The sequence below is a fragment of the Scyliorhinus canicula genome, chromosome 5 (assembly GCF_902713615.1).
Source record: "Scyliorhinus canicula chromosome 5, sScyCan1.1, whole genome shotgun sequence".
Taxonomy (NCBI): Eukaryota; Metazoa; Chordata; class Chondrichthyes; order Carcharhiniformes; family Scyliorhinidae; genus Scyliorhinus; species Scyliorhinus canicula.
Window position 1 is genome coordinate 151849752 of NC_052150.1, and position 25971 is coordinate 151875722.

Genomic DNA, 25971 nt, shown 5'->3' on the forward strand with positions numbered 1-25971 from the left:
TTTAATCTGGGATTCATGTCGCATTACATTCGGCCCCCACCAACAAGCCTGGACTTGCAGAGGCCTACCGACTGAACTGGCTTGGGACAATTCACACCTCTTTAACCTGGAGTTACCTCTCTCTCTGCATCTTTGATGATTTGATTGCCTGCAGGTGCTCGCATTCCGGGGCATCTCTGACTGTGTCTATATAAACATTTCTGGAACAAGCCTTTCCATTCACCTGAAGAAGGAGCCGTGCTCCGAAAGCTCGTGTTTGAAACAAACCTGTTGGACTTTAACCTGGTGTTGTAAGACTTCTTACTGTGCTCACCCCAGTCCAACGCCGGCATCTCCACATCATGAATATTTTAATGGCACTATAAAGGAAATCTTTATGGTATCTTTATGATGCATGTCAATGATTTTCTGTGGGGTGGGACTCGTGATTTTGAAGCTATTGTAATCTCTGGTTTGAGGAAAGAATTCAGGGTTGGAACTCAGGCTTCCGCTGCATTTAAATATATTGGACTGGAAATCGGACAGACTAAGTTAGGGGAAACTTTACGTCAGCAATCTTATTTGGAAAGCATCAGCCCAATAGCAATTAGTTGTGGCCGGGTTTCACAAAAAGACCAATGGTTTCAAAGATGGAAAAAGAGCAACTGCAAAATTTAATTGGGAAACTGAATTGGTTAGGTAGACAGACTCGACAGGACGTGAGTTTTGCTGTCTTAGAGCTGAGTACAAAAATGAATGATCCCAAAGTGGAAGACATAATAAGAGCAAATAAAGCGTTGGTCAAACTAAAAATACAGGCATGTGTTTTGAGGTTCCCGGTTTTAGGTGACCGTAGGCACTTGAAACTCATAGTTTATAGTGATGCGCCCTATGCAAATTTATGTGATGGGGTTTCAAGCGCAGTAGGTTTTAGAATTTACCTTTTGGGGAACAATGGTAAATGTTGCCCTCTTGTGTGGGAAACAAAGAAAATAAGGAGTGGTCAAAAGCACTTTGGCTGCTGAGACGTTAAGCCTTGTAGAGGCGGTGGATTATGGCCTTTTATATATCTCAGATATTGACAAAAATTTTGAGATTTGGGTAATATACCTATTGAATGCCAATATTGACAATAAATCCCTGTGGGAAAATGTGCACTCTACAAAAAGTGTCAATGAAAAAAGGTTAAGAATAGACATTGCAGGTTTGAAGCAGATGTTGGACAGAGGGGAAATAGCAAAAATTAAATGGGTCGACAGTAGCTATCAATTGTCAGACTGTTTTACAAAAAGAGGGGCTAGTTCACAGAAACCGTTGGATATTATTAATGAAGGGTACCTGTGTTTCTGTGACTGTTTATTTTTCTTCCAAAAATGAAAAACAAAGAGGGGGGGGGGGGGGGAATTGCATGCGTGCTTTTGAGTTTCTCACAATTTTGTTTTCACCTAATTATTTTTTTTCTCCAAGGAAGGGGAGACTGTTAAATAATGGGTTAAGAGACATTCCAATTAATTGTCTAATTTATGTTAAGTATCCAATAATTGACACTGATATGTAAAGGGACTTCAGATGGCCTTTGTGTCAGGTGATGTGATGAGAGAGTTTTGTGCAGAGTTTGTTAAAGTAAAATAAAGGTGTTTGTGAAAAGGAGCAGAACCTTTGACTCTTTATACAATAGCAGCTAAACGTCTAACAAATAGTCTCTTGCACTATAAATTATATGACCTTCTATACTGTTCTTACAAAGCTAAACAGAAGCTTGTGGAATTATCTTTCCATTAGACACTTTACAACCCTTTGGACTGAACCCCAAGCTTAATATTGCCAGACAGTATCCACTGCTCCCATGTTTTCAGTGTTTCCATGATGGCAATATGTCTTCTGTTCATTTAATCACTCCTATCTCCCATCCTATCACAGGACTTTCTTTTTTTAACTTTCCTCCCCTCTGCTTTCTTTGCACCTGTACTTGCTTAAAGCTGTGACACCTGTAGCTTTTTTCAGTTCTGATGAAAGGTCACCAGCCTGAAATGGAAACTCAGATGCTGCCTGGTCTTGCTGAGTATTTGCAGAATTTTCTGTTTACATTTGCGATTTCCAACATCTGTAGTATTTTGCCTTTGTATTAAAAAAAGTAACTACAATCTAATAACATTGAAGAAATCTGTCAATTTACAAGCAGTCACTTGAATTAACTTAGAAAGTACCAATCAGTATCAAGCAATAAGCTACATGATGAGTCTAAAGTTAATTAAAGATAAACCGTAAAATTGGGATTAATTATTTTCCAGCTGCAAACGAACAGAAAAAATACTGATTATTGACCGGGGAAAAATATTGAGTAGGTTCTGTATTTTTCAGTTTCCTTGAGGTTGATAGAATATTCTTTTGGATGGAGAGGATGAACGATGTCTAAGTTGTAGACATCCCATGGTTTGGCAAATTTCTAATGTCCTTTCCTCTAGTTATCCAATAATTTAGCCCTAAATTGATAAGAAATGCTTTAATTATAAAATATGCAGTCCTAGGACTAGGATATGTTGAGTTAGCAAAATTAACATTCAAATTGTATCAAAATAAATGCAGATATAGAGAGGTATAGAGATTAAACTCACGCTATTTATATCAAAACAGTGTTATAACCCGCACGGGTCTCATGGGGATGATCCACTACCCCATGGAGTTTGCCGAGTACGAGCACCCCCAAGAAGGGAACCCTTAACAGAGTTCACGTGCTTTTGTAAATATAGAGTCGGTCAGACAGGCACTAACTAGAGAAGACTCAGTAGGGAACTATGGAAGCTGTAATTAATAATTAAAGTGTTAAATAAGATTTTTGTTTTCTCTGCAACTCAGTGTGGACTCCTTTCATTGCCCCTTACAAAAACAGCCATTTGGATTTCATGATTATTTTACATTGCTCTAGTAACAAATTGGGGCAGACATAGCAGCAGTCACCATCAGTGTTGTAAACATCTGTACATTTTAGAAGAAATCCACCACAATTGTGATGCATAGATTACAACAGGAGTGACCAAACGTTAATACAGCCTAATTAAGTGTTTTTAAACAGGTGTGAATTTATAGGATCACTATTGTGACTATTTACTTTAACATAATGAGAATACTGTTCAGTAGGTTAATCACATTGCTATTCACACATTAGTTCGATGTGAAAATGTTTCGCTAAATTCCCACCTTTTTATTTCAGTGGTTACCTGAGAAAGGAAATTAAATGATAGTTTAACTTAATAGCGCAGTCCCATATTTCCACAATCTGAACCGTCAAGTATTTTTTTTTAGCATTTTCTGCTTTTATATTAAGTAGTTAACAGTTCTATGGGTTAACCAAAGCTATTTGACAAGAAAATATCAACAAAGGGACAGAAAGAACTAACTTTCTTCATGGTAAAGTAAAGAAGAAAAATACATTGAAGGATAGGTTTATAAATTAGTGTAAGAATAAACAGGAATGAAGATTCAAATTAGAATATAATAATAAACAATTAAAACTCATCTGGAAATATTTGCTTGTATTTCCTACTATTTAGCAACAATATCAATATACAAAATCAATGCACATCCAAATTTATGAAAAAGCTCATCATTTTAAGTCACATGTATAGGGCAAAGTACAAGTGTTCAATTTTGTTCTTACACACAAATGAAACTGGACCGGCCACCTGAGCATCGCCCTGGAGATCTGGAGTGACAATGGCACACCCAGCCTGTTAACTCTACAGTGTTCTCCTTGCTATCTGTGAGGGAGCTTTCCCACAGACTAGTCAAGCAACAGCCTGACATAGTCACACTCACAGAATGATACTTTACGGATAATGCTCCAGACGCCACCATCATCGTTCTTGGGTATATCCCAAGCTTTGACAAAGAGCCATTCAGACTCGAAGCGTTAGCTCCCTTCTCTCTCCACAGATGCTGTCAGATTTGCTGAGATGACTGTCCAGTATTTTCTGTTTCATATTCCAGCATCTGTAGTGATTTGCTTTTAGCTGCTGTTATTGGGTATCTACTGTCCTGCTGGCAGGTCAGAGCCACCAGAACAGTGGTAAAAAAATCAGGAGGGAGTTTCCCTGTGGGCCCTTAACATCAACTCTGGACCCCATGAAGTCTCATGGCATCACGTCAAACATGGGCAAGGAAACCCTCTTGTTGGTTACCACTTACCACCCACCCAGCTGATGAATCAGCTTTCCTCCATTAGCACCAGAAATACTCTGGGTGGAGTACTTTTATGTCTAACACCAAGAGTAGCTCAGTTCCTCCACATCTGTCTGAACTAGCTGAGTCCGAAACAACATAGCTGTTAGATTGGCTTTTTGGCAGGTGGTGAGGGAATCAACAAGAGGGGAAAAACCTCCTCAAACTCATCCTCACCAATCCACATGTTGCAGATACATCTGTCCATGACAATATTGGTAGGAGTGACCACTGCACTGTCCTTGTGGAGATGAAGTCCTGACAGATAGGGCTGTTTATCACAGGGCTAAATCGCTGGCTTTGAAAGCAGACCAACAGCACGGTTCGATTCCCGTAACAGCCTTCCCGAACAGGCGCCGGAATGTGGTGACTAGGGGCTTTTCACAGTAACTTCATTTGAAGCCTACTCGTGACAATAAGCGATTTTCATTTCATTTCATCTTCATATTGAGGATACCCTCCATTGTGCTGTGTGATACGACCACCATGTTAAATGGGATAGATTTTGAACAGATCTAGCAACTCAAAACTGGGCATCCATACGATGCTGTGGGTCATGAACAGTGGCAGAATTGCATTCAACCACAATCTGCAACTTCATGACCCAGCATAAGCTCTACACTACCATTACCATCAGGAAGGTGGATCAACACTGGTTCAATGAATAGTGCAGAAGTGCATGCCATGATCTGTCAAGGATTGATGCATCTGCACCAGGCATACCTAAAAATGAGGTGTCAGCCTGGTGAAGCAACACAGGATTACTTGCATGCTAAGCAGCATAAGTAGTATGCTACAGATAGAGCCAAGCGATCCCACAACCAATGGTTCATATCTAAGCTTTGCCATGTCCAGTCATGAATGGTGGTACACATTTAAACAACATGAGGAGGCAGTTTCATAAATATACACATTTGCATGATGGGGGACACCATCAAAGGCTTCCACTTAACAATCTTCAGCCAGAAGGGCCAAGTGAATGATCCATCTGGGCTTCCTCCGAGGTCTCCAGCATCAGAAATGTCAGTCTTTAGCCAATTTTATTCACTCCATGTGATATCAAGAAATGACTGAAGAAACTGGATACTGCAAAGGCTATGGGCCCTGAGCCCATTCCAGCAATAATACTGAAGACTTGTGGTCCAGAATTGACTGTACCCCTAGCCAAGCTGTTCCAGTACAGCTACAATACTATCATCTACTCAACAGTGTGGAAAATTGTCCAGGATTGCTCTAGCCACAAAAAGCAAGACATATCCAAAACAAACCCCCCCCCCCCCCCCCCCCCCCCCCCCCCCACCGCATCAGTTTGCTTGCAATCATAAAGAGATGGAAGGTGTTGAAGATACTATCAAGCAATATTTACTCAGCAATAACCTGCTTTCTGAGGCCACGATTGGGTTTCACCAGGGCCACTCAGCTCTTGAACTGAATACAGTCTTGGTCAAAACATGAAGAAAGGAGCTGAGCTCAAGAGGCGAGATATGACAGTGGCTGATTCGACATCAAGACAGAATTTGACCGAGTGTCGCACCAAGGAACCCTAGCAAAACTGGAGTCAATGGGACTCTGGGGGAAAACTCTCCACTGGTTGCAGTCACGCCTGGCACAAAAGAAGATGGTTGTGGTTGAAGGTCAATCACCTCAGTCCCAGTACATCGCTGCGTGAGTTCCTCAGAGTTGTATCCTGGGGCCAATCCTCTTCAGCTGCTTCGTCAATGACCTTCCCTCCATCATACGGTGAGAAGTAGGATGTTCGCTAATGATTGCACAATTTACAGCACCACTTGCAACTCATCAAATACTGAAGTAGTCTGTGTCCATATGCAGAAAGACTTGCACAACATTCAGTCTTGGGCTGAAAGATTGCACAGCAGAATTAAAAAATAATCACTATTTACAGTGGATAAAGGGCACGGAAACAGATAACTTTTGTCCAATCAGTCTATGGTGTTGTTTACACCGCACTTGACCTACCAGCCATCTTCCCCCATCAAATTTTATCAGCATAACCCTCTATTCCTTTCTTTCTCACATACTTATCAAGCATCTCCTTCAACTCTTACAATCCTTGTGAGCAACAAGCACTGTTTGGATAGTCCCATTTTCTCTTTATTTTTCAGATCCAGTACTTTTATTAATTGCCTTTTAATTTTCTTTCAGAGTGCCTCAATCTGCTATTCCAAGCTACATTTACTAAGAATCTCTTTTTTATTACTTTTACATTTTAGAAGTGAAAATTTAAACAATAAATATGCAGAAGAATTTTTTTTAATGAGAAAGTAGAGACTGACACCTTGCGGATCCAAAGATCAATCCAATTTTGTCATCAAATGATTTGAAAAAAGTTAAGGATTATCTGTCAAATTTAACAACCAGAATGTCAATTACTGCTGGGCGGAAAGGTTTCAACTCACATGAAAAAAAAATATTTCCTGGCCATGTCCAAAGGATTTGGATGGAAGGGTTTAATCTTGCATGTGTTTATATTACAGTTTCGGATCTCAGGTGTTCAATCAGAAATAATGTACAGTGAAGGCTAACATTATTACAAGGCATATCACCCCAGCATAATTACATAATCCAGTGCTGTGCCAGTAGATGTCTGAGAGAAAGCTGTGTCACTATCCCCTAAATTGAGCAAACAACATTTTTATATTTAAATAATATGAAAATGGACATAAAAAGTACATGGTTCCATGACCTTGCCTTTCCCTTGACATTCATTTAACTCGAATGCAATACAGCCCAATCTGAAAAATCCACCTTTTAACACGGGCGATTGCTGAAGGGACTCACCATGTCTTTTCGGCTGCCCATAGTCTTGCTGTGTGACCGTGAACGGGAGATTGTACTAAAGAATGAATCCTTTTTAGCAGTAGAATACGGAGGTGATGCTGTGTTATCCTTTGTAGCAGGCAAACTCTCGGTACTTGGCGAGGAACTAACATGAGTGGCACCATGACCTAAAACAAAGAGTTCAAAGGAACATAACAATTACCAAAGTGATTTCATGTTTATGCTTCAAAGGTCTTTCTGTTCTGTGTAGTGGGAAAAATGATTACTGTACCATAAATATTTTCTGAATATATTTGAATGATTCATAACTGTGAACAATATTCCAAGGTATGAACTCACCTGCAACTCATTCCATTATCTTTTTAAAGGTAATGATTACTTCAATTCCACATTTCAATTGAAGGGTTTGTTTTAAGGAAATATTAGCATTCCTTTGGGGGGGGGGGGGGGGAACTGCAGATGGTGGAATCTAAATTCAATAAAATACCTGGAATTAAAAGTCTAATGATGAAACCATTGTTAATTGTCGTAAAAACCCATCTTGTTCACTTGGGAAGGAATTCTGCCTTACCTGCCCTACCTGTGACTCCAGACCCACAGCAATGTGGTTGACTCTTAAATTCCCTCTTAAAGGCCTAACAATCCACTCAGTTGTATATAACTATTACAACAAAAATAAAAAGGAATGAAACTAGATGGATCACCCAACATCAACCTAGGCCGTCACCGTTGCTAGGTGAAAATCTTAGAATTCACTCCCTAACAGCACTGTAGGTACACCCAGTGGTTCAAGAAGGCAGCTCACCAGTGTTATGATACTAGTTAATGTTATAACTGGATGGGAAGATTCCAGAATGGAACTCTTGCTCAAAAGACTAGATTTTCCTTTTTGTGCAGAAAGCATGGAAACAGAGTCACAGAATCGCTAATTAGTTTTAACAAGAAACAAACATTTATTCAGCATTATTATACAATACTACTTAACTCCCTTCTTATCTTAACAAATGTACACAGGTTTTAAGATTAATACAGATTACTTAGAACATCTTAAGCTACAATGGGCTCAGTAACACCAAGTCCCTTAAACACTGATTGGCTGTGGTCAAAACACACATTTTGCCATGAACCCAAGTTTGTGTCTGTGGATTTCTCCTCAAAATCTCTCCAAATGATTGTCACATTAGTTTCCAAATGTCATTGACAAAAACCCGCCTTGAAATCTTCTTTCACAGCCATGCTTCCATCAGCAATTTGCATTCCAAAACCCAGTCCAGGCTTTCCAAATGACTCTTTCAAATAAAATGTCCATTCTACTTTTAACAAAAAAATCCAGCATCTGTGATTTTCAACTCCCCCTTAATGATTTCTTTGTCTTGATTGTTGTACCAACTGTTCACAATTGCTTTAACTACTGATTCTCAGACTCTATGGAAATATCATCAAACTTTATATTTACTTCTGAAGTAAATTAATTTGGCTACTGCAACTGTCTCTTTCTCTCATAACGCTTTGTCTGCTTTCCCTTGAATTCTCTTCTGAACAGCACCTTGCTCTCTGTTCTCTTAACTGTAGTCTTCTCAATACATTCTTTCTGTCCCAATTCCCTGGTTATCTGGGTTGCATCTGGGTTGCATCTGGTTCGTTGGGAAGTTTGCCTCTTTGGAGCTGCCTTCCTTTGCCTGGCAGAGTTGAGAGATATTCACTCCCGGTGTCCTGTCTCCAACTGCAAACAAATTCAGCTAAAAACTAAATTCAAAAGTCTTTCTGCCTTAAAAGACTCCCAGTTGCTAAGCAACAACTGCTACTTTTGACAGTCTGTATTTACTCTTCACGCCATAACCCTCTCTCAGCACAACAAAACACAATTTGAATTAAACCAACCCCCACACATACAAACACCTCTGTCCAGCATGATTCTAACAATAGGTTTTATCCTTCCTTCCACAGAATCATAAAATTAAACCCACCTAAAACTATACCTTCATTTAAAACTACCATTGTTTTCCTAACACCATCACCATCTCAAGCGCAACTAGCGATGGGCAATAAATGCTGGCCTAGCCAGTGGCGACCTCATGCCATGAATTAATTTTAAAACATTTCTGAAGCTAGATCCTTATTGAAGATTTAGTATCTTTTAACTGCCAGTTGTTACCTCCACTGGTTTTCCCATTATTAAAATATAGCAGTGTCATTGGATGAGTATATATTAAGGTTCAATGTGCATCAAATTAGTTAATATTCAATCTCTGATATCTGGACTCCTTGTGCAATTCCAGCCCCACTTGCCCCGGAGTCACAACACAAATGAATTAATCAGTAATTTTTATAAAAATACCCAAAGACTTTGGACCTTGGTTGCCCAATAATCACAGTCACCAGGTTTGTAAGTTTAAACACAATTATTGTTTATTTATTTCAGGAACTAATATGAACTAGGCATCAAATATAACTGGTTAACCATTAACTTATTCCTAACTTCCCACTTTAACTTGCCCCCACCCTCTAAAGACATGTCCATTAATCATTCATGGATCAAAAATAATAACTGCAAAATAAAGGGGAGAAATAAGGGAACAAACAGGAAGGATCCTTACAATATCCTTGAGTACCAGTAAATGTCTGATTCACTATATCTGCTACACATAAATTCCCTAGTGCCATTATATTTTATTCGTTCATGAGACGCAAGTGTCGCAGGCTGGGCCAGCATTTCTTGCCCATTCTTAATTGGCCTTGAGGGGCAGTTAAGAGTCAACAACATTGCTGTGGGGCTGGAGTCATATGTAGGCCAGACCATGTAAGGGTGTCAAGATTTCTTTCCCTAAAGGACATTAGTGAACCAGATGGGTTTTTAAGACAATCGGCAATGATTTCATGGTCATCATTAGACTTTTAATTCTAGATTTTTTTATTGAATTCAAATTTCATCATCTGCAGTGATGGGATTTGAACTCTGGGTCTCTGGCTTACTAGTCCAATGACAATACCACAATGCCATCAATTTCCCCTCCATCCATATAGCCAGTCCACTAGTATATCAAATAATAAGGATTTCAGATTCAATTTTATATGTGAGAAGGAATTGAACCCCAAAAAAGAATCAGATTCTTAACTCCCAGAATGAATAGATTATTATAGATGCATCGTCCATTGTACATCTCATTCTCCAAATCTATGTTTTCAACATTACAATTGAAACTAAAATTCAAGTAAAATACTTAATTGGCTTTACGGTGCTTTCTTGAGGTTTTGAAAAGTGTTTGAAAAATACACATCTTTATTTCTTTAAACATGATCACGATGAGCTCATTGAATATAAATCAATATGAAAATTTCTCAACGCTAATTTGTGAATGAAAATTACACAAATCTAACTGAAAGTGATTTCACGCACAGCGAGTTAAATTGAGAGAAATCCTGTGAACAAACTGCCCTATGCTCAAAACAATGGTTCTTTTAGTCCTGTTCAAAATAAAAATCAATACTAAAGTGTTGTATGACTATTCCCATCAAAACTTCTAATGCTACTGCCAATTTCTGAAAGTGAAAGTTATCTCATGTTCCAAATTCCTGGGAAATGAGAAGAGTGGGATGCACTTAACTTTGGACCACAAGAAGTTCTTTGCAATATTTCTAATACTCTATGTGCATATTTTTAACTAATGATCACGCAAAATTTGGAAAATGCATACGTTCAATTCTTCTTAATTTATGCAATATAGTAGAAAATACTTTTTAAAAGTGCCAAATTCTTCAAAATTAAAAATGTTTTACAAATATGGGAACATTAATGATCTAGAATGTAATAATGAAATGAAAAACTAAGCAGAACACGACACACAAATCTGTAGTTTGTTCAAAAAAAGAACATGAGAAGAATGATCTCTTAACCTCTTATTCTTTGAATAGTTTGTCTTTCATTCATAACAGTAACATATGTTGGTAATACTTTTCACACAGCAAAACATGCAAAGGCAGTTAAGAGCAGAATCATTATGGGAGACAGATCAGATGGGTGCTATAACATGTGGGTAGCCTGTGTACGCCATCAGATGGTGAAGACAAAATCTATGCCATTTCTTCTCTCAGGGGTTTACTTTCAGGGTATCTGCATTATGTGGTACACCCACTGTATAAAGCCTAGCCCTAATTCTGTTTGTTTCATGAAAGGCATCATGTAGTTTAGTCTGTGGTTACAAAGTAATATGATTAATTACTAAAATCAGATATCCAAAGACTTTAAATCACAGATAGAAATAATGTTCGGAGAGTTTGAGAAAGGACGAAATGAGAAAAGCCAAACTAGAAGTAAATAATTTTAATCTCTGTCTCATTCATTTATCTTTCACATATTTTAAATATATGCAACAGGAGTCTCAAATTCAGATAGGGTAGAGTCACAGACTTTTACAGCACAAGAAGAGGGCTATTGTTTCTGCGCCAGCCATCAAGCACCTCTCTATTCTAATTCTATTTCTAGTACTTGGTCCGTAGTTGCATGCTATGGCATTTCAAATGCTCATCTGAATGCTTCTTAAATGTCAAGGGTTCCGGCTCTACCACCCTTACAGGCAGTGAACTCCAGATTCCCACCACCCTTTGGGTGAAAAGGTTTTTTCTCAAACCCCCTCTAAATCTCCTATCCCTACATTAAAGCTATGTCCCTTGGTTATTGACCCCTCTACCAAGGGTTCTTACCTATCTTCTCAATCTATGTCCCTCATAATTTTGTCTGCCTTGATCATGTCCCCCTCAGCCTTCTCTGCTTTAAGAAAAACAATCACAGCCTACATTCTTAGCTGAAAGCTCTAACCCAGGCAACATCCTGGTGAATCCCCTTCACCTTACCTAGTGCAGTCATATCCTTAATATAGTGTGGCAACCAAAACTGCACACAGTACTCAAAGCTGTGTCCTAATAAGTGTTTTATACAGCTCCATCATAAACATTAGAAATAAGGTATAGTTTTAAGTGATTTAATTTAATGTTGGACAGCACGGTAGCATTGTGGATAGCACAATTGCTTCACAGCTCCAGGGTCCTAGGTTCGATTCCGGCTTGGGTCACTGTCTGTGTGGAGTCTGCACATCCCCCCAGTGTGTGCGTGGGTTTCCTCCGGGTGCTCCGGTTTCCTCCCACAGTCCAAAGATGTGCAGGTTAGGTGGATTGGCCATGATAAATTGCCCTTAGTGTCCAAAATTGCCCTTAGTGTCCAAAATTGCCCTTAGTGTTGGGTGGGGTTACTGGGTTATGGGATAGGGTGGAGGTGTTGACCTTGGGTAGGGTGCTCTTTCCAAGAGCCGGTGCAGACTCAATGGGCCGAATGGCCTCCTTCTGCACTGTAAATTCTATGAATCTATGTTACTGTGTGTCATAACCCAGGCTTGGGTGAGGATAATGTCGACCCAAGGGTGGGCTAAAAATTGTATCTATATTGATAATGGCAAAGCACACAGTGACACCTTCACGCAAAGGTGTTTACTTATACTCCAAATCCCAGTATAAAAATAATTTTACAATATATCACAAAAGACGTTTTGCCCAATCAAAATAGCAAACAATTAATCAAACACAGAACAAGCACTTAACCAGTATCGCTTTACAGTTATGAGCTACGGTCTCAGTTCCAACTGCAAAAAAGACACAGTCCCTTCCTACCAAATTCTTTAACTTCTCATCCTCATCAGGTATCCATTTAACCTTGCTACAGAGCTTATTTGTACCTTTCTGATGAGGTATATTGCAGTCAATACTTTAGAACAGATCTTCATCATTATCTTCGTTACTCCAAGCTGGTTTGCCCATCATAGTGTGCGCAAAGCTAACATCTACTAGAAGTATGCAGAGTGGGCAGATCATGACACCAGTGGTCAAGACTGATTTGATGCCAGTGGCACCATTTCAGAGCTCTTCACCCCAGTCAATACCCTTTCATAAACTTGTATAGCTAAAGATATGTGAATCAGTGAGAAGAATCACCACCCTGTACCCCCAACCCACCAGCACAATCCAAAGGAATCATAAACCACTTATAGGTTAGTTGTTTTCTTCTGGCTGTTGCTCTATTTCCCACAGCGTTTAGTGCATTTTCAAGCTGTTTCAAGTTGTAAAATATCTACAAGGAGTAGTCTGGTCAGATCTGAAATATGTTTTGTGACTTAATAGCTTCTGCACAGACCAAATTCTGGATGCACTAACAGATATTCCCCTTAAAATACAGCATGATTGGTAGAATGTACAGAGGCCACGCCACAAGAATTTTGCCATCTGCATCAGGCGCAACTGCAATCATAGAGCAGGGAAAGGACTATGTTATCAATGGCTGTGAAGGTAGTAGTGGTAACTAATTTTTACATAAATTTAGGAGTGCCTGACTCCTTCCAGGCTGGAGCTGAGATTTTGCAACATCTCACAGTTGCTGGAAGGAGGCTCTCTATGCAAAGATGGCAAACCAAAGGGTGTTTACTGGTGACAAGGGTTATCCTCTGGCCACAAGAGTTCCCGGTGTGCAACCCCTGGACATGAGCTTAGCAAGCATCCAATGAAAGCCAAGCTATCACATGAAATATGATAGCTCCTTCCTCTGCTGTGCTGAAGCAATGCTTCTGCTGCCTGCACTCCATACGAAAATAAGAACTAGGAGGAGTATTCTGTGTGCCCCCATCTGTCCTCATGTTCCTACAAGGTTCCTACCCCAGATGGTGGAAGACTGCTGACTTTCAGTGGAAGAGACTGTAAACAGTCTTGGGGGATTACTTTAAACAGCCCTGCGGACTGCTTCACCTCAGCATAGGTAGCAGGCGTCTGAGTTGACAGCAGCAAGGATACTGGAGGATTAGCAGGTGTGGAAGGATGAATATTGTCAGTCTGGGTGTGGACAGCAGGTTCACTCATGCTCCACACAGCCATTGCCACCCGACTGGGGAGGAGGCTGAGCATTCCAAATAACTTATTGGAGGGCCTAATCCACAGTCATGATAGCATCATGGTGACATTGTAAGACAACAATCTGAGTTCCCACTCAGCACACAGATGTTGGGTGGTTGCTGCTTGTGCTGCAATTGATGTTATACACTTTTGCACAAAGCCCTGTGCCAAATTAGTTCTCAATTTGTTAATACATCTTGACAGTGAATGCAGACTTGCCACTGCACCAAGTATTACACAATACTTACCATTTTTCTATAGGCTTCCCCATCAAAGTGAGTACTCGTCTGAGTCCTATGCAGTGGAAATCACTTCTGACCTCACCCTCTGGGAAAGCTGACACCTTTGTTATCCTTGTTCCCTTCTCTAGCTGCAGCACACTTGCACTGTGTCTTACCACGTGCAGATCCGACCTCTAATGTATCCTCTATGATACGTGCAGTGTCAGAATCAGAGCTGGTGACTGGGAGTGTGAAATCAAATAATGGTACTGTGTCCTCATCATCATTCTCTTGTTGGTGTTCTTGCGCTGCTGTGTGTGGTTGATATGCGTACATGCATATCTATATACAACTGTACAAATGTATAAAGCCATGTATCAATCTATGTAATCACAGGTATGACCTCCTGCCAGTGTATGATACCAGAGAGGCATCACATGACTGACGGGTTAGGGGGGCAGCTGGTAGTAGAGCACTCGCACTTAGAGTGGCTCCCGAGGAACTTTGTTTGTACGTAGATCTGTTAGTTACATTCCCACATGTTGGACAATAAATCATCGTGCTGGTTGAATACATTCATGTTCTGTCTGTGTCTTCTTCATCGGGGGAACCATGGAACACAACGCTGTGGGATGTCCATGTTAGGCTTGCAGCATTGCAAAGCGTGTGATGGTAAGGTGCAGCATATGAATGCTAGGTGTGAGTAATAATTGACAGAGTTTGTTGGTAGGTGAGTGATGGGAACTGTAGTCAATTGAGCAGCTCCTGAGGTTAGTAGTGCAGCTGCTAGGAAAGAGCAATAAGATATCCAAGGTGTATCTACTTACCTTGACCACTTGTGTGACGTCATTGAGCTTCTTGTGGCATTGTTTTCCACAACAGATTCACTTCCTGCACAATTCCCACCACCTGCTCTCGTGCAAATGCACTTTCACTTTAAGAGGTACAGGCTGCATTTAAGCAGAGTTGGCCCCTGAATTATGATTTTTGGGCCCTCTACTGATGCATGTAATTGATGGATAGCACAGTTAATGCTGACTATGAGCAGAAATAGTTAGAATGTCTGGTGGTATGAAGTTGATGTTCTCACTGCATTTCAATCAATGGCTGCAGTTTAATCACGAGTCACAGCCCTTCCACCAATTTTCAGGAACTAGCCAATTTAACCCCCATTTAAGGGATATACCATTAGATTTGCATACTATTTTGTAATCAGTGTGACCTTGCCCTGATTAACTCGTCAATTATCTCATTTACAATTGTGGAATTTTGTGATATGCAAATTAACATCTGCATTTGGTGACAAAATAGCAATGAATAGATTTTGAAAGAAATTCACTGGTTTTAAATTATTTTAGGGCGTATTTAGAATGTGAAAATCTCCATAAAAATGCTAATTCTTACTGTTATTTATTTTTGTACTTTACAACTTAAGTACCATAGATCAAGACATATAAGTCGACTTGGCGTACAAGATGATACCATTTATTGCACCAAAAATCATATTTAGGCCTAACCTCATTGTATAAATTGACTCCCATTTTCTGCTAAACTTGGGTCACTGTCTGTGAGGAGTCTGCATGCTCTTCGTGTCTGTGTGGATTTCCTCCCGGTACTCTGGTTTCCTCCCACAAGACCCGAAAGACGTGCTTGTTAGGTGAATTGGACAGTCTGAATTCTCCCTCTGTGTACCCGAACAAGCGCCGGAGTGTGGCGACTAGGGGATTTTCACAGTAACTTCATTGCTGTGTTAATGTAAAGCTGCTTGTGACACTAATAAAGATTATTATTATTTTTCATCTCAGAAATGCACGTCTTACTAACCTTATAAGTCAATGCATGGGCTGATGCAAGTAATAATTGCAGTTTCGTTGGCAGCGGGAATCTCTAGACCCGCCGGCAGTGCACCCCTGCCTGTGGGTTTCCTGGCGGCATGGGGTGGCTTCAAAGGGAATTCCTATTTACAGGGAGCAGCGAATCCCATCACCTGTGAATGGCACGCTGCCTCTCGCCGCTGAGAAACACTTGGCTGGGAGGAAGGATAATTCCGCCCAATCAGATTTCACTGTGTGCTGTTGATTGGCAGGTACCTTTCATTTAATCACCAGATAAATGAAATAGTGACAGCCAACACGTTAGCTGCTGCTCACATCTGAATCTTTTGACAACTCAATATGACGGTTTTTAACTTATGTCTCCGATAAGTGGCCTCAACAGTCACATGCATTATTTGGGGTTGAAAAGTATGCTCTCTTGTATATGCAGAGTTTTCAAAAGAATGGGACTCACCAATATTAAAAACATGAATGCAGAAGTACTAGGTTTATTTTAAACAAAGAACAAGAGGTGAGCAAGCAGCACTGCAAAGGGAAACAGCAGCAAACTATGAAATAAGGTCAAATTGCATTTGTTCAAAGGGATTAGAACATAGAACATTACAGCGCAGTACGGGCCCTTCGGCCCTCAATGTTGCGCCGACCTGTGAAACCATCTGAAGTCTATCTGACCTACACTATTCCATTTTCATCCATATGTCTATCCAGTGACCACTTAAATGCCCTTAAAGTTGGCGAGTCTACTACTGTTGCAGGCAGGGCGTTCCACACCCCTACTACTCTCTGAGTAAAGAAACTGCCTCTGACATCTGTCCTATATCTACCACCCCTTAATTTAAAGCTATGTCCCCTCGTGTTGGTCATCACCATCCGAGGAAAGAGGCTCTCACTGTCCACCCTATCTAACCCTCTGACTATCTTATATGTCTCTATTAAGTCACCTCTCAGCCTTCTCCTCTCTAACGAAAACAACCTCAAGTCCCTGAGCCTTTCCTCGTAAGACCTTCCCTCCATACCAGCCAACATCCTAGTAAATCTCCTCTGAACCCTTTCCAAAGCTTCCACATCCTTCCTATAATGTGGTGACCAGAACTGCACGCAGTACTCCAGGAGCGGCCGCACCAGAGTTATGTACAGCTGCAGCATGACCTTGTGGCTGCGAAACTCAATCCCCCTGCTGATAAAGGCTAGCACACCACATGCCTTCTTAACAGCCCTATTAACCTGGGTGGCAACTTTCAGGGATTTATGTACCTGGATGCCGAGATCTCTCTGTTCATCTACACTAACAAGAATCTTGCCATTAGCCCAGTACTCTGCATTCCTGTTACTCCACCCAAAGTGAACCACCTCACACTTTTCCGCATTAAACTCCATCTGCCACCTCTCAGCCCAGCTCTGCAGCTTATCTATGTCCCTCTGTATCCTATAACATCCTTCAGCACTATCCACAACTCCACCGACCTTCGTGTCATCTGCAAATTTACTAACCCATCCTTCTACACCCTCTTCCAGGTCATTTATAAAAATGACAAACAGCAGTGGCCCCAAAACAGATCCTTGCGGTACACCACTAGTAACTGAACTCCAGGGTGAACATTTGCCATCAACCACCACCCTCTGTCTTCTTTCAGCTAGCCAATTACTGATCCAAACCGCTAAATCACCTTCAATCCCATACTTCCTTATTTTCTGCAATAGCCTACCGTGGGGAACCTTATCAAACGCCTTACTGAAATCCATATACACCACATCAACTGCTTTACCCTCATCCACCTGTTTGGTCACCTTCTCAAAAAACTTAATAAGGTTTGTGAGGCATGACCTACCCTTCACAAAACCGTGTTGAGTATCGCTAATCAACTTGTTCTTTTCAAGATGATTATAAACCCTATCTCTTATAACCTTTTCCAACATTTTACCCACAACCGAAGTAAGGCTCACAGGTCTATAATTACCAGGGTTGTCGCTACTCCCCTTCTTGAACAAGGGGACAACATTTGCTATCCTCCAGTCTTCCGGTACTATTCCTGTCGACAAAGACGACATAAAGATCAAGGACAAAGCCTCTGCAATCTCCTCCCTGGCTTCCCAGAGAATCCAAGGATAAATCCCATCTGGCCCAGGGGACTTATCTATTTTTACATTTTCCAAAATTGCTAACACCTCCTCCTTGTGAACCTCAATTCCATCTAGCCTGGTCGACTGAACCTGAGTATTCTCCTCGACAACATTGTCTTTCTCCAGTGTAAACACTGACGAAAAATATCCATTTAACGCTTCCCCTATCTCCTCTGATTCCACACACAACTTTCCACTACTATCCTTGATTGGCCCTAATCTTACTCTATTCATTCTTTTGTTCCTGATATACCTATAGAAAGCCTTAGGGCAGGGGTGGGCAAACCTTTCCGTGCAAGGGCCACATTCAGAAATTCACAATTCACAAAGGGCCGCATAGTATATTAAGTAAAATAATTAATATTTAAAATAGCCAAAATAAAAGGTTTTTAAAGAAAAAAAAAGCAATTAATTTTTATTAATTAATATTTTAAAGTAGAAACTTTACATGAAACACATTTATTTGAAAAACAAAGTAACTCAGTTTAAAGAAAAAAAAGCAATTAATTTTTATTAATTAATATTTTAAAGTAGAAACTTCACATGAAACACATGTTGTGCCGAGCAATGGTCACCCTACTCAAGTCAACGTATCCACCCTATACCAGTAACCCAACAGCCCCCCCATTACCCTTAAAATTAAAAAATAAAAAAATAAAAAATTAAAAAAAAAAAATTTTTTTTTTATGACTTGATCTTGGTGGGCCACATAAAGACCTTTGGCGGGCCGCATGAGGCCCGCGGGCCGTAGTTTGCCCACCCCTGCCTTAGGGTTTTCCTTGATCCTATCCGCCAACGACTTTTCGTGTCCTCTCCTCGCTCTTCTTAACTCTCCCTTTAGGTCCTTCCTGGCTAACTTGTAACACTCAAGTGCCCTAACTGAGCCTTCATGTCTCATCCTAACATAAGCCTTCTTCTTCCTCTTGACAAGTGCTTCAACTTCCTTAGTAAACCATGGTTCCCTTGCTCGACAACTTCCTCCCTGCCTGACAGGTACATACTTATCAAGGACACGCAGTAGCTGTTCCTTGAAAAAGCTCCACATTTCGATTGTACCCGTCCCCTGCAGTTTCCTTCCCCATCCTATACATCCTAAATCTTGCCGAATAGCATAATTGCCTTTCCCCCAGCTATAATTCTTGCCTTGCGGTATATACCTATCCCTGCCCATTGCTAAAGTAAACATAACCGAATTGTGATCACTATCACCAAAGTGCTCACCTACATCTAAATCTAACACCTGGCCGGGTTCATTACCCAGTACCAAATCCAATGTGGCCTCGCCCCTTGTTGGCCTGTCTACATACTGTGTCAGAAAACCCTCCTGCACACACTGCACAAAAACTGACCCATCTATAGTACTCGAACTATAGTATTTCCAGTCAATATTTGGAAAGTTAAAGTCCCCCATAACAACTACCCTGTTACTCTCGCTCCTGTCGAGAATCATCTTTGCAATCCTTTCCTCTACATGGGCCTCACGGTAGCATGGTGGTTAGCATCAATGCTTCACAGCTCCAGGGTCCCAGGTTCGATTCCCGGCTGGGTCACTGTCTGTGTGGAGTCTGCACGTCCTCCCCCTGTGTGCGTGGGTTTCCTCCGGGTGCTCCGGTTTCCTCCCACAGTCCAAAGATGTGCGGGTTAGGTGGATTGGCCATGCTAAATTGCCTATAGTGTAAGGTTAATGGGGGGATTGTTGGGTTACGGGTATACGGGTTACGTGGGTTTAAGTAGGGTGATCATTGCTCGGCACAACATCGAGGGCCGAAGGGCCTGTTCTGTGCTGTACTGTTCTATTCTATGTTCTATCTCTGGAACTATTCGGAGGTCTATAGACAACTCCCAACAGGGTGACCTCTCCTCTCCTGTTCCTAACCTCGGCCCATACTACCTCTGTAGACGAGTCCTCAAACGTCCTTTCTACCGCCGTAATACTTTCCTTGATTAACGATGCCACACACCTCCCTCTTTTACCATCTTCTCTGTTCTAGGGCAGCACGGTGGCGCAGTGGGTTAGCCCTGTTGCCTCATGGCGCCGAGGTCCCAGGTTCGATCCCGGCTCTGGGTCACTGTCTGTGTGGAGTTTGCACATTCTCCCCGTGTTTGCGTGGGTTTCGCCCCCACAACCCAAAGATGTGCAGAGTAGGTGGATTGGCCATGCTAAATTGCCCCTTAATTGGAAAAAAATAATTGGGTACTCTAAATTTATTTTTTAAAAAAAGATCTTCTCTGTTCTTACAGAAACATCTAAATCCTGGAACCTGCAACAACCATTCCTGTCCCTGCTCTACCCATGTCTCCGAAATCGCCACAACATCGAGATCCCAGGTACCAACCCATGCTGCAAGCTCACCCACCTTATTCCGGATGCTCCTGGCGTTGAAGTAGACACACTTCAAACCAACGTCTTGCTTGCCGGTGCCCTCTTTCAAACTTTTAACCCTATCCCTGACCTCACTACTCTCAACATCCTGTACACTGGGACTACAATTTAGGTTCCCATCCCCCTGCTGAATTAGTTTAAACCCCCCCGACGTAGGATGTATCACATGAATATTTTAAAAACATTGATTTGGAGTTGAAGTTTGCCTGTGAATTGTTCATAGATTTCAACATTTCTGACCTCCATTCAATTTACAATTTTAATTCTGTGTTCTTTTGTTAAGTTCACTTCATCAAACCCAAGTAGTGCTTCAGTATTTAAGAATACACTCAGCCTACATGTGGAACTGAGGATAGGCGAGTCCTAGGAACATAAGCAGGAAAAAAAGCAGCAAGACTGGCCTGTGTTGGAAGGGGGTTAAATAAGATGGTGGGGAATGGGCTCTGGTAACATAAGCTTAGCTGAGTTTTAGCAGTCCAATATTCCAGAAGGGCAAACACTAAACTCAGATGGGATGATGAGAGATGCTGTCCATCTTTTTCTATCGCAGCTGGCATTTTACCAGTGGTAGGGAAGGGTAGCCCATCGACCCTTCGATCTTAAGCGGCCTACACTCTTTCTTCTGCTACTGGTACTTCACTCATGGGGGATGATTATCTTGCCATGTGGAGAAGACTGTCCAATAAAGCTTGGCAGAGTCCTTGTGGGTTTTGGAGGGTGGGGAGGGGTGGGGGGTTCCAACTGACTGGGTAATCTGTGGCTCACGGAGGGCCACCCCACCCATGTAGCAAGGGCCGCGCCCGCTGGGGGACCCCCTCCTGCCCTCGCAATCAACACTCCCTCCTCTCACTGGGACCTGCCTGATTCGCCCCAGCAAGTGCCGACTCTGAGGCTTTCTCCATTGCCCTTGGTATAAGATTGCTAAAGTCCGAGCAATGGTCACAGCTGCTGGTGGAGCTGCTGGCCCTTTGATTGGCCGGCAGCTCTTGAAGGGAGGACATCCTGATTTAGATGGACACAAGTCATGATTTTCGGCAATTTGCTGCCTGCCAGCTATAAAACCTGGTCATGGTTTGCTGGGTCAGTGGTGCGTGGTTGCCCAGCTTCCCGGCTGATGAGTGGTGCTGTCGCTGCCCAATTCTGGCCCTTGATTTGTGGTAATTTTAACAAGAAAATAATTTTTTTCCATGCAAATGGTACACCTAGAGCCATTTCTAGTATGTCCTTTTGGAATAATGAAATCATAGAATTTACAGTGCAGAAATAAGGTAAGGTAAGTTGTCATAGTTCCAGATGACCATAGGGCTGACTGATGGTGATTTAACCTGAGGATCACTAAATCTCAGGCGAGGGGCAAGGTTGAGAAGGCGGGACCTTCATGAATAACCTTAGCCAATACAGGAATTGAACCCCAGCTGCTAGCCTTGTTCTGCATCACCAAACAGGCCACAGAATAATGAAGTATGTGATAACACACTAACATTATGTTATACATATAGCTTGTTATCCACTTGACTTGAGGGTGACAATTATGACTTTTGATCATGTCGATGTGAATGCGCAATCATTATATGCTCATATTCACATATGCAGGTAAAACTGATGTTAAAGTATTCAAATAAGCATTAATTCCCCACTTGCAGCATCATTGCAATAATTCTCCCACTTTCTGGCACATAATAATAATCTTTAATAATCTATTCACATACACATATAGTACTGTAGTTACACTTCTTTAAGAAATACATTATTGTGCATTGGTTTATAAAATCAGAAGGGAAAACTTGCACTTGGGATTTAATTTGCGAGTTAAACATGCAAACAAGCACAATAAGGTTCATGAAATTCATTAATTATTTGAATAACACTGCCCCACAGTGGCGAGAACTTGACAATGGATCACAGCAACTAGAAATGAATGTGACGTAATGAGCACATTGAAACAAACCACAAAATGCTTCAATGAGCACGAGCAAATGCCACTACAACAGCCAGCTAAAAAGCGAGTTACTACAGCGATTGTTACCTGGGAGCTCAGTAATAGTCTTGACAGGGGTACAAGCCTTAGCATCATCTCCTGTAACTATCTGCCCTAGTGAATAAAAGAAGTTATTTGCATAGGCAGAACTAATTATTTGATGTCATTTTAAAGTTAGTCCGTTATAAAAATCTGTACTTTGCTTCTGCATAATAAATTCATAGGAAAGAAATCCGAAGTTGCTTTTGTAACAGTGCAGAATATTAACAACTTAGCTTCAATAAATAAATCTATAAACTACCAATGAGGAAACCATGAAACATTTTAGTTTGACAAATTGTTTTTGTTCAGTTTACTTTCCCTCTCGATGAGCTTTAATAGTGAGTGTCACTCGGCTCTCCCCATGGGGGAAATCACAGCTTAACACAATGTAGTCTTCAAACTAGTCAACACAGAAACATGCCTTTCCAGTGCTCAGGTCTGAGACACTGATTAATTTCCCCCCAGCTGAAAGGCAGTGAAATCACGTACAGTGTCCCTCTGTTTCTACCCAAATTGAGTTCAGCTAACTCAAACATTGATCAGGGATCAAAACCTTTAAAAAAAAATAAAAATTAGAATACCCAATTCCTTTTTTTTTCCAATTAAGGGGCAATTTAGCATGGCCAATCCACCTAACCTGCACATCCTTTTGGGTTGTGGGCGTGAGGCCCACGCAGACACAGGGAGAATGTGCAAACTCCACATGCACAGTGACCTGGGCCAAGATCGAACCCCGGGTCCTCGACGCCGTGAAGCAGCACAGTGCCACTGTGCTGCCCCGATCAGGGATCAAACCCAACCTTCCCAGCATGCAGAGCCCAATGACACATTAGGGAGGGCTATGTTTACCTGCTGAAATACCAAGACAAGATGTTCCTTTAATTTTTTGGTATTCTTTGTCTCAGCCCAGAAGGAAACATGCATAAATGATTGTAGAATGGAAAAACAGCTGAAACCAATGAAGCAAAATTGACTTTACAATAAAACATTTTCACTCATTGATCCAAGTAGTTATTATTTCTTTGTGAGGTTAGACATCAAGTATTAGCAGGCTATTTTATGACAGTAAGCATCACAGCTGATTCCAAATCTGTCCTTAAAAGATGTCCACATGTTTCCCTGCAATATACATACAAACAAGGAGCAGGAGCAGGCCATCCAGCCCTTTGAACCTGCTGCATCATTCAATAAAATTGTGGCTGATCTGTTTATAACCTTTCACCCCTTTGTTAATCAAGAATCTATCTAGTTCTAAAAATATTCAGACTCTGGGCGGGATTCATCATTCCCTGACGCCGATATCATAATCGGAAATTGAGCGCAGAATCTCTTCTGACGCCCAAGTCGGGGGCAGTGCCTGTTTGACGCGGGGTTTCCATCCTCATCACCCTCTGAAACGGTGTCATCGCGTTGCGTGCTGCACGCCATTGGAATGACGTTGGCACATCACTTGAAGGCCCTCCCCTGATGGGCCGAATTCCCGACCACGCGGGGGATGTGTGGTCTCAGCGGTCACAGTTGGCCGGGAGCCGTGCTGCTGGACAGGGTGGGGGGGGGGGGGGGCTTCCGCGAGGACTGGTGGGGGGTGGTCGAGGAGGTACTATTTGGCAGGTCGGGTCCGCCATTCTCCAGGCGTTTATATCCTACCCGGTTGTTTTACTCAGCACGCTGCTCGCAAATCACCGCTTTCAGGATCAGTCAGGGTTTGGCGCCGATTGTGCCGTCGTAAAACCTAGCCTGAAAAACAGGGAATCCAGCCCTCTATTTCCACTTACGTTTAAGGAAGAGATTTCCAAAGACTCACTGCTCTCAAGAGAAAAAAAAATGATCTGTCTAACACGACCAACCCCTTATTTTTAAAACAGTGACTCCCAGTTCTAGATTCTCCCACAAGAAGAAACATCCTCGCCACATCCACCCTGTCAACACCCCTTAGGATCTTAAAAGTTTCAATTAAGTTGCCTCATATTCTTCTAAACTCCAGTGAATACAAGCTTTAGTAATTCACATTGCCCTTGTCTGTACATCTCAAGAACTAAATGTTTAACTGCCTGCACCTTCAGGGGAGCCAACATTAATTATTTATTCTGTAATAAATAAGAATCTGCCCAGAATGAAGATTACAGTCAGATGAGTATTTTTGTTAATGATGTCTGGTTATCTGCCTGCAGACACACAATCGTTATTGGATGTAAGATCTAAAATTCTACTCCTATGCTGCATTTGTCTCAGCTCTCATTTCAGAGTACACAATCCTTATAGAAATTCTAACAAATGGCCAGTGATTTAAGATACTTGCTTCCAGTGGAAGAAACTAAGGGGCCACTTGGAATGCACTACTCTAGCAGGAATGCCACGAGCAAAATCTGACCATCCTGGACATATTTCCAGCATGTTTGTTGGACGGCTGGTACGTGATGGGGAGCAATACCAATATCAATTCCCGTACCGACCTTCTCAACCTAGCCACTTGCCTGAAGGGTGGTGACCCTCAGGTAAACATCAACAGTCAGCTCTCAAAAGGAAGAGCAGCTTATGGTCCTCTGGGACTGTGGTGGCGACATTGACATTCTTTTTTACTTCTCAAACTACTAGGGGAACCAACATAAAATACTTTTTTCAGGAATATAAAGATGAATCAACGCAAGTTCAATCTGCAGTTTTTGTTGTTGCTATACTTGATCTAATCTACAAGAAAATCAAAGTTGACATGGTTTGAAAAATTCTGAATCCAATCTACCTGCACATCTAAGTGTACTAACGTTTTACAAACAGATTTTAAACAGATTTTGCATGGATCGGAGCCATCGTCTGCTATTTACACTCGGACCAAAAAAATAAGTATTCGGCCGCTATGCAGTGGCACATCTGGATTTTTTGGCAGCATGGTGGCGCAGTGGTTAGCACTGCTACCTCACAGTACCGAGGACCTGCGTTCGATTCCGGCTCCGGGTCACTGTTCAGGTGAAATAATGACCTCATTGTTCTTCTTCAATTTAATTAGTATACCATATTTGTTGGTCACAATGCAGTCTCATCCGTGAGCTTCTAGTTGCCTGTCATTTTAATTCTCTGTCCTCATCCTACTTTGGCCTCCCTGACCTTGGCACCATACACTGTTCTAAAGAAATTAAACAAAATCTTGAGAAACACCACCTCATCTTTTGATTGAGATATTAGCCTTCCTAAAGAGAGGGATGACTGATTCAGAATAATGCCAATAACGTAGGTTCAATTCCGAGACTTCCGGTGGCGGCCATGGAATGGCCCCGCTCAAGGTGGATTTTTTTCAGTTTTTTCACCGCCCAAAGGGCGAAGCATTTGAGTGCAAGAGGTGCAGGAGTGCCTGGGGAAGGTTTTACTCCTCTGGTGCAGCTGGTGGATGGATGCATTGACCAGGAGTGGGGCTAGAAGGAAAGAGCTGCTGGAATAGGAGAGTGCTCATGGTGCGCCATAGGATAAGAT

At 41.6% G+C, this 25971-nt stretch overlaps 1 protein-coding gene across 3 annotated transcripts in view; it reads right to left on the reverse strand.

The window, feature by feature from the left end:
* The window catches only part of tbc1d5 (TBC1 domain family, member 5), a 604945-nt gene that overhangs the window by 104260 nt on the left and 474714 nt on the right, over window positions 1-25971 (reverse strand). For all 3 annotated transcript variants that reach the window (XM_038797832.1, XM_038797833.1, XM_038797834.1), the window contains 2 exons: window positions 22513-22578; window positions 6997-7163 (listed from right to left, as the gene is read on the reverse strand). In XM_038797832.1, coding sequence (XP_038653760.1) covers window positions 6997-7163; window positions 22513-22578 — 233 coding nt within the window. The remainder of the gene's footprint in view (window positions 1-6996; window positions 7164-22512; window positions 22579-25971) is intronic.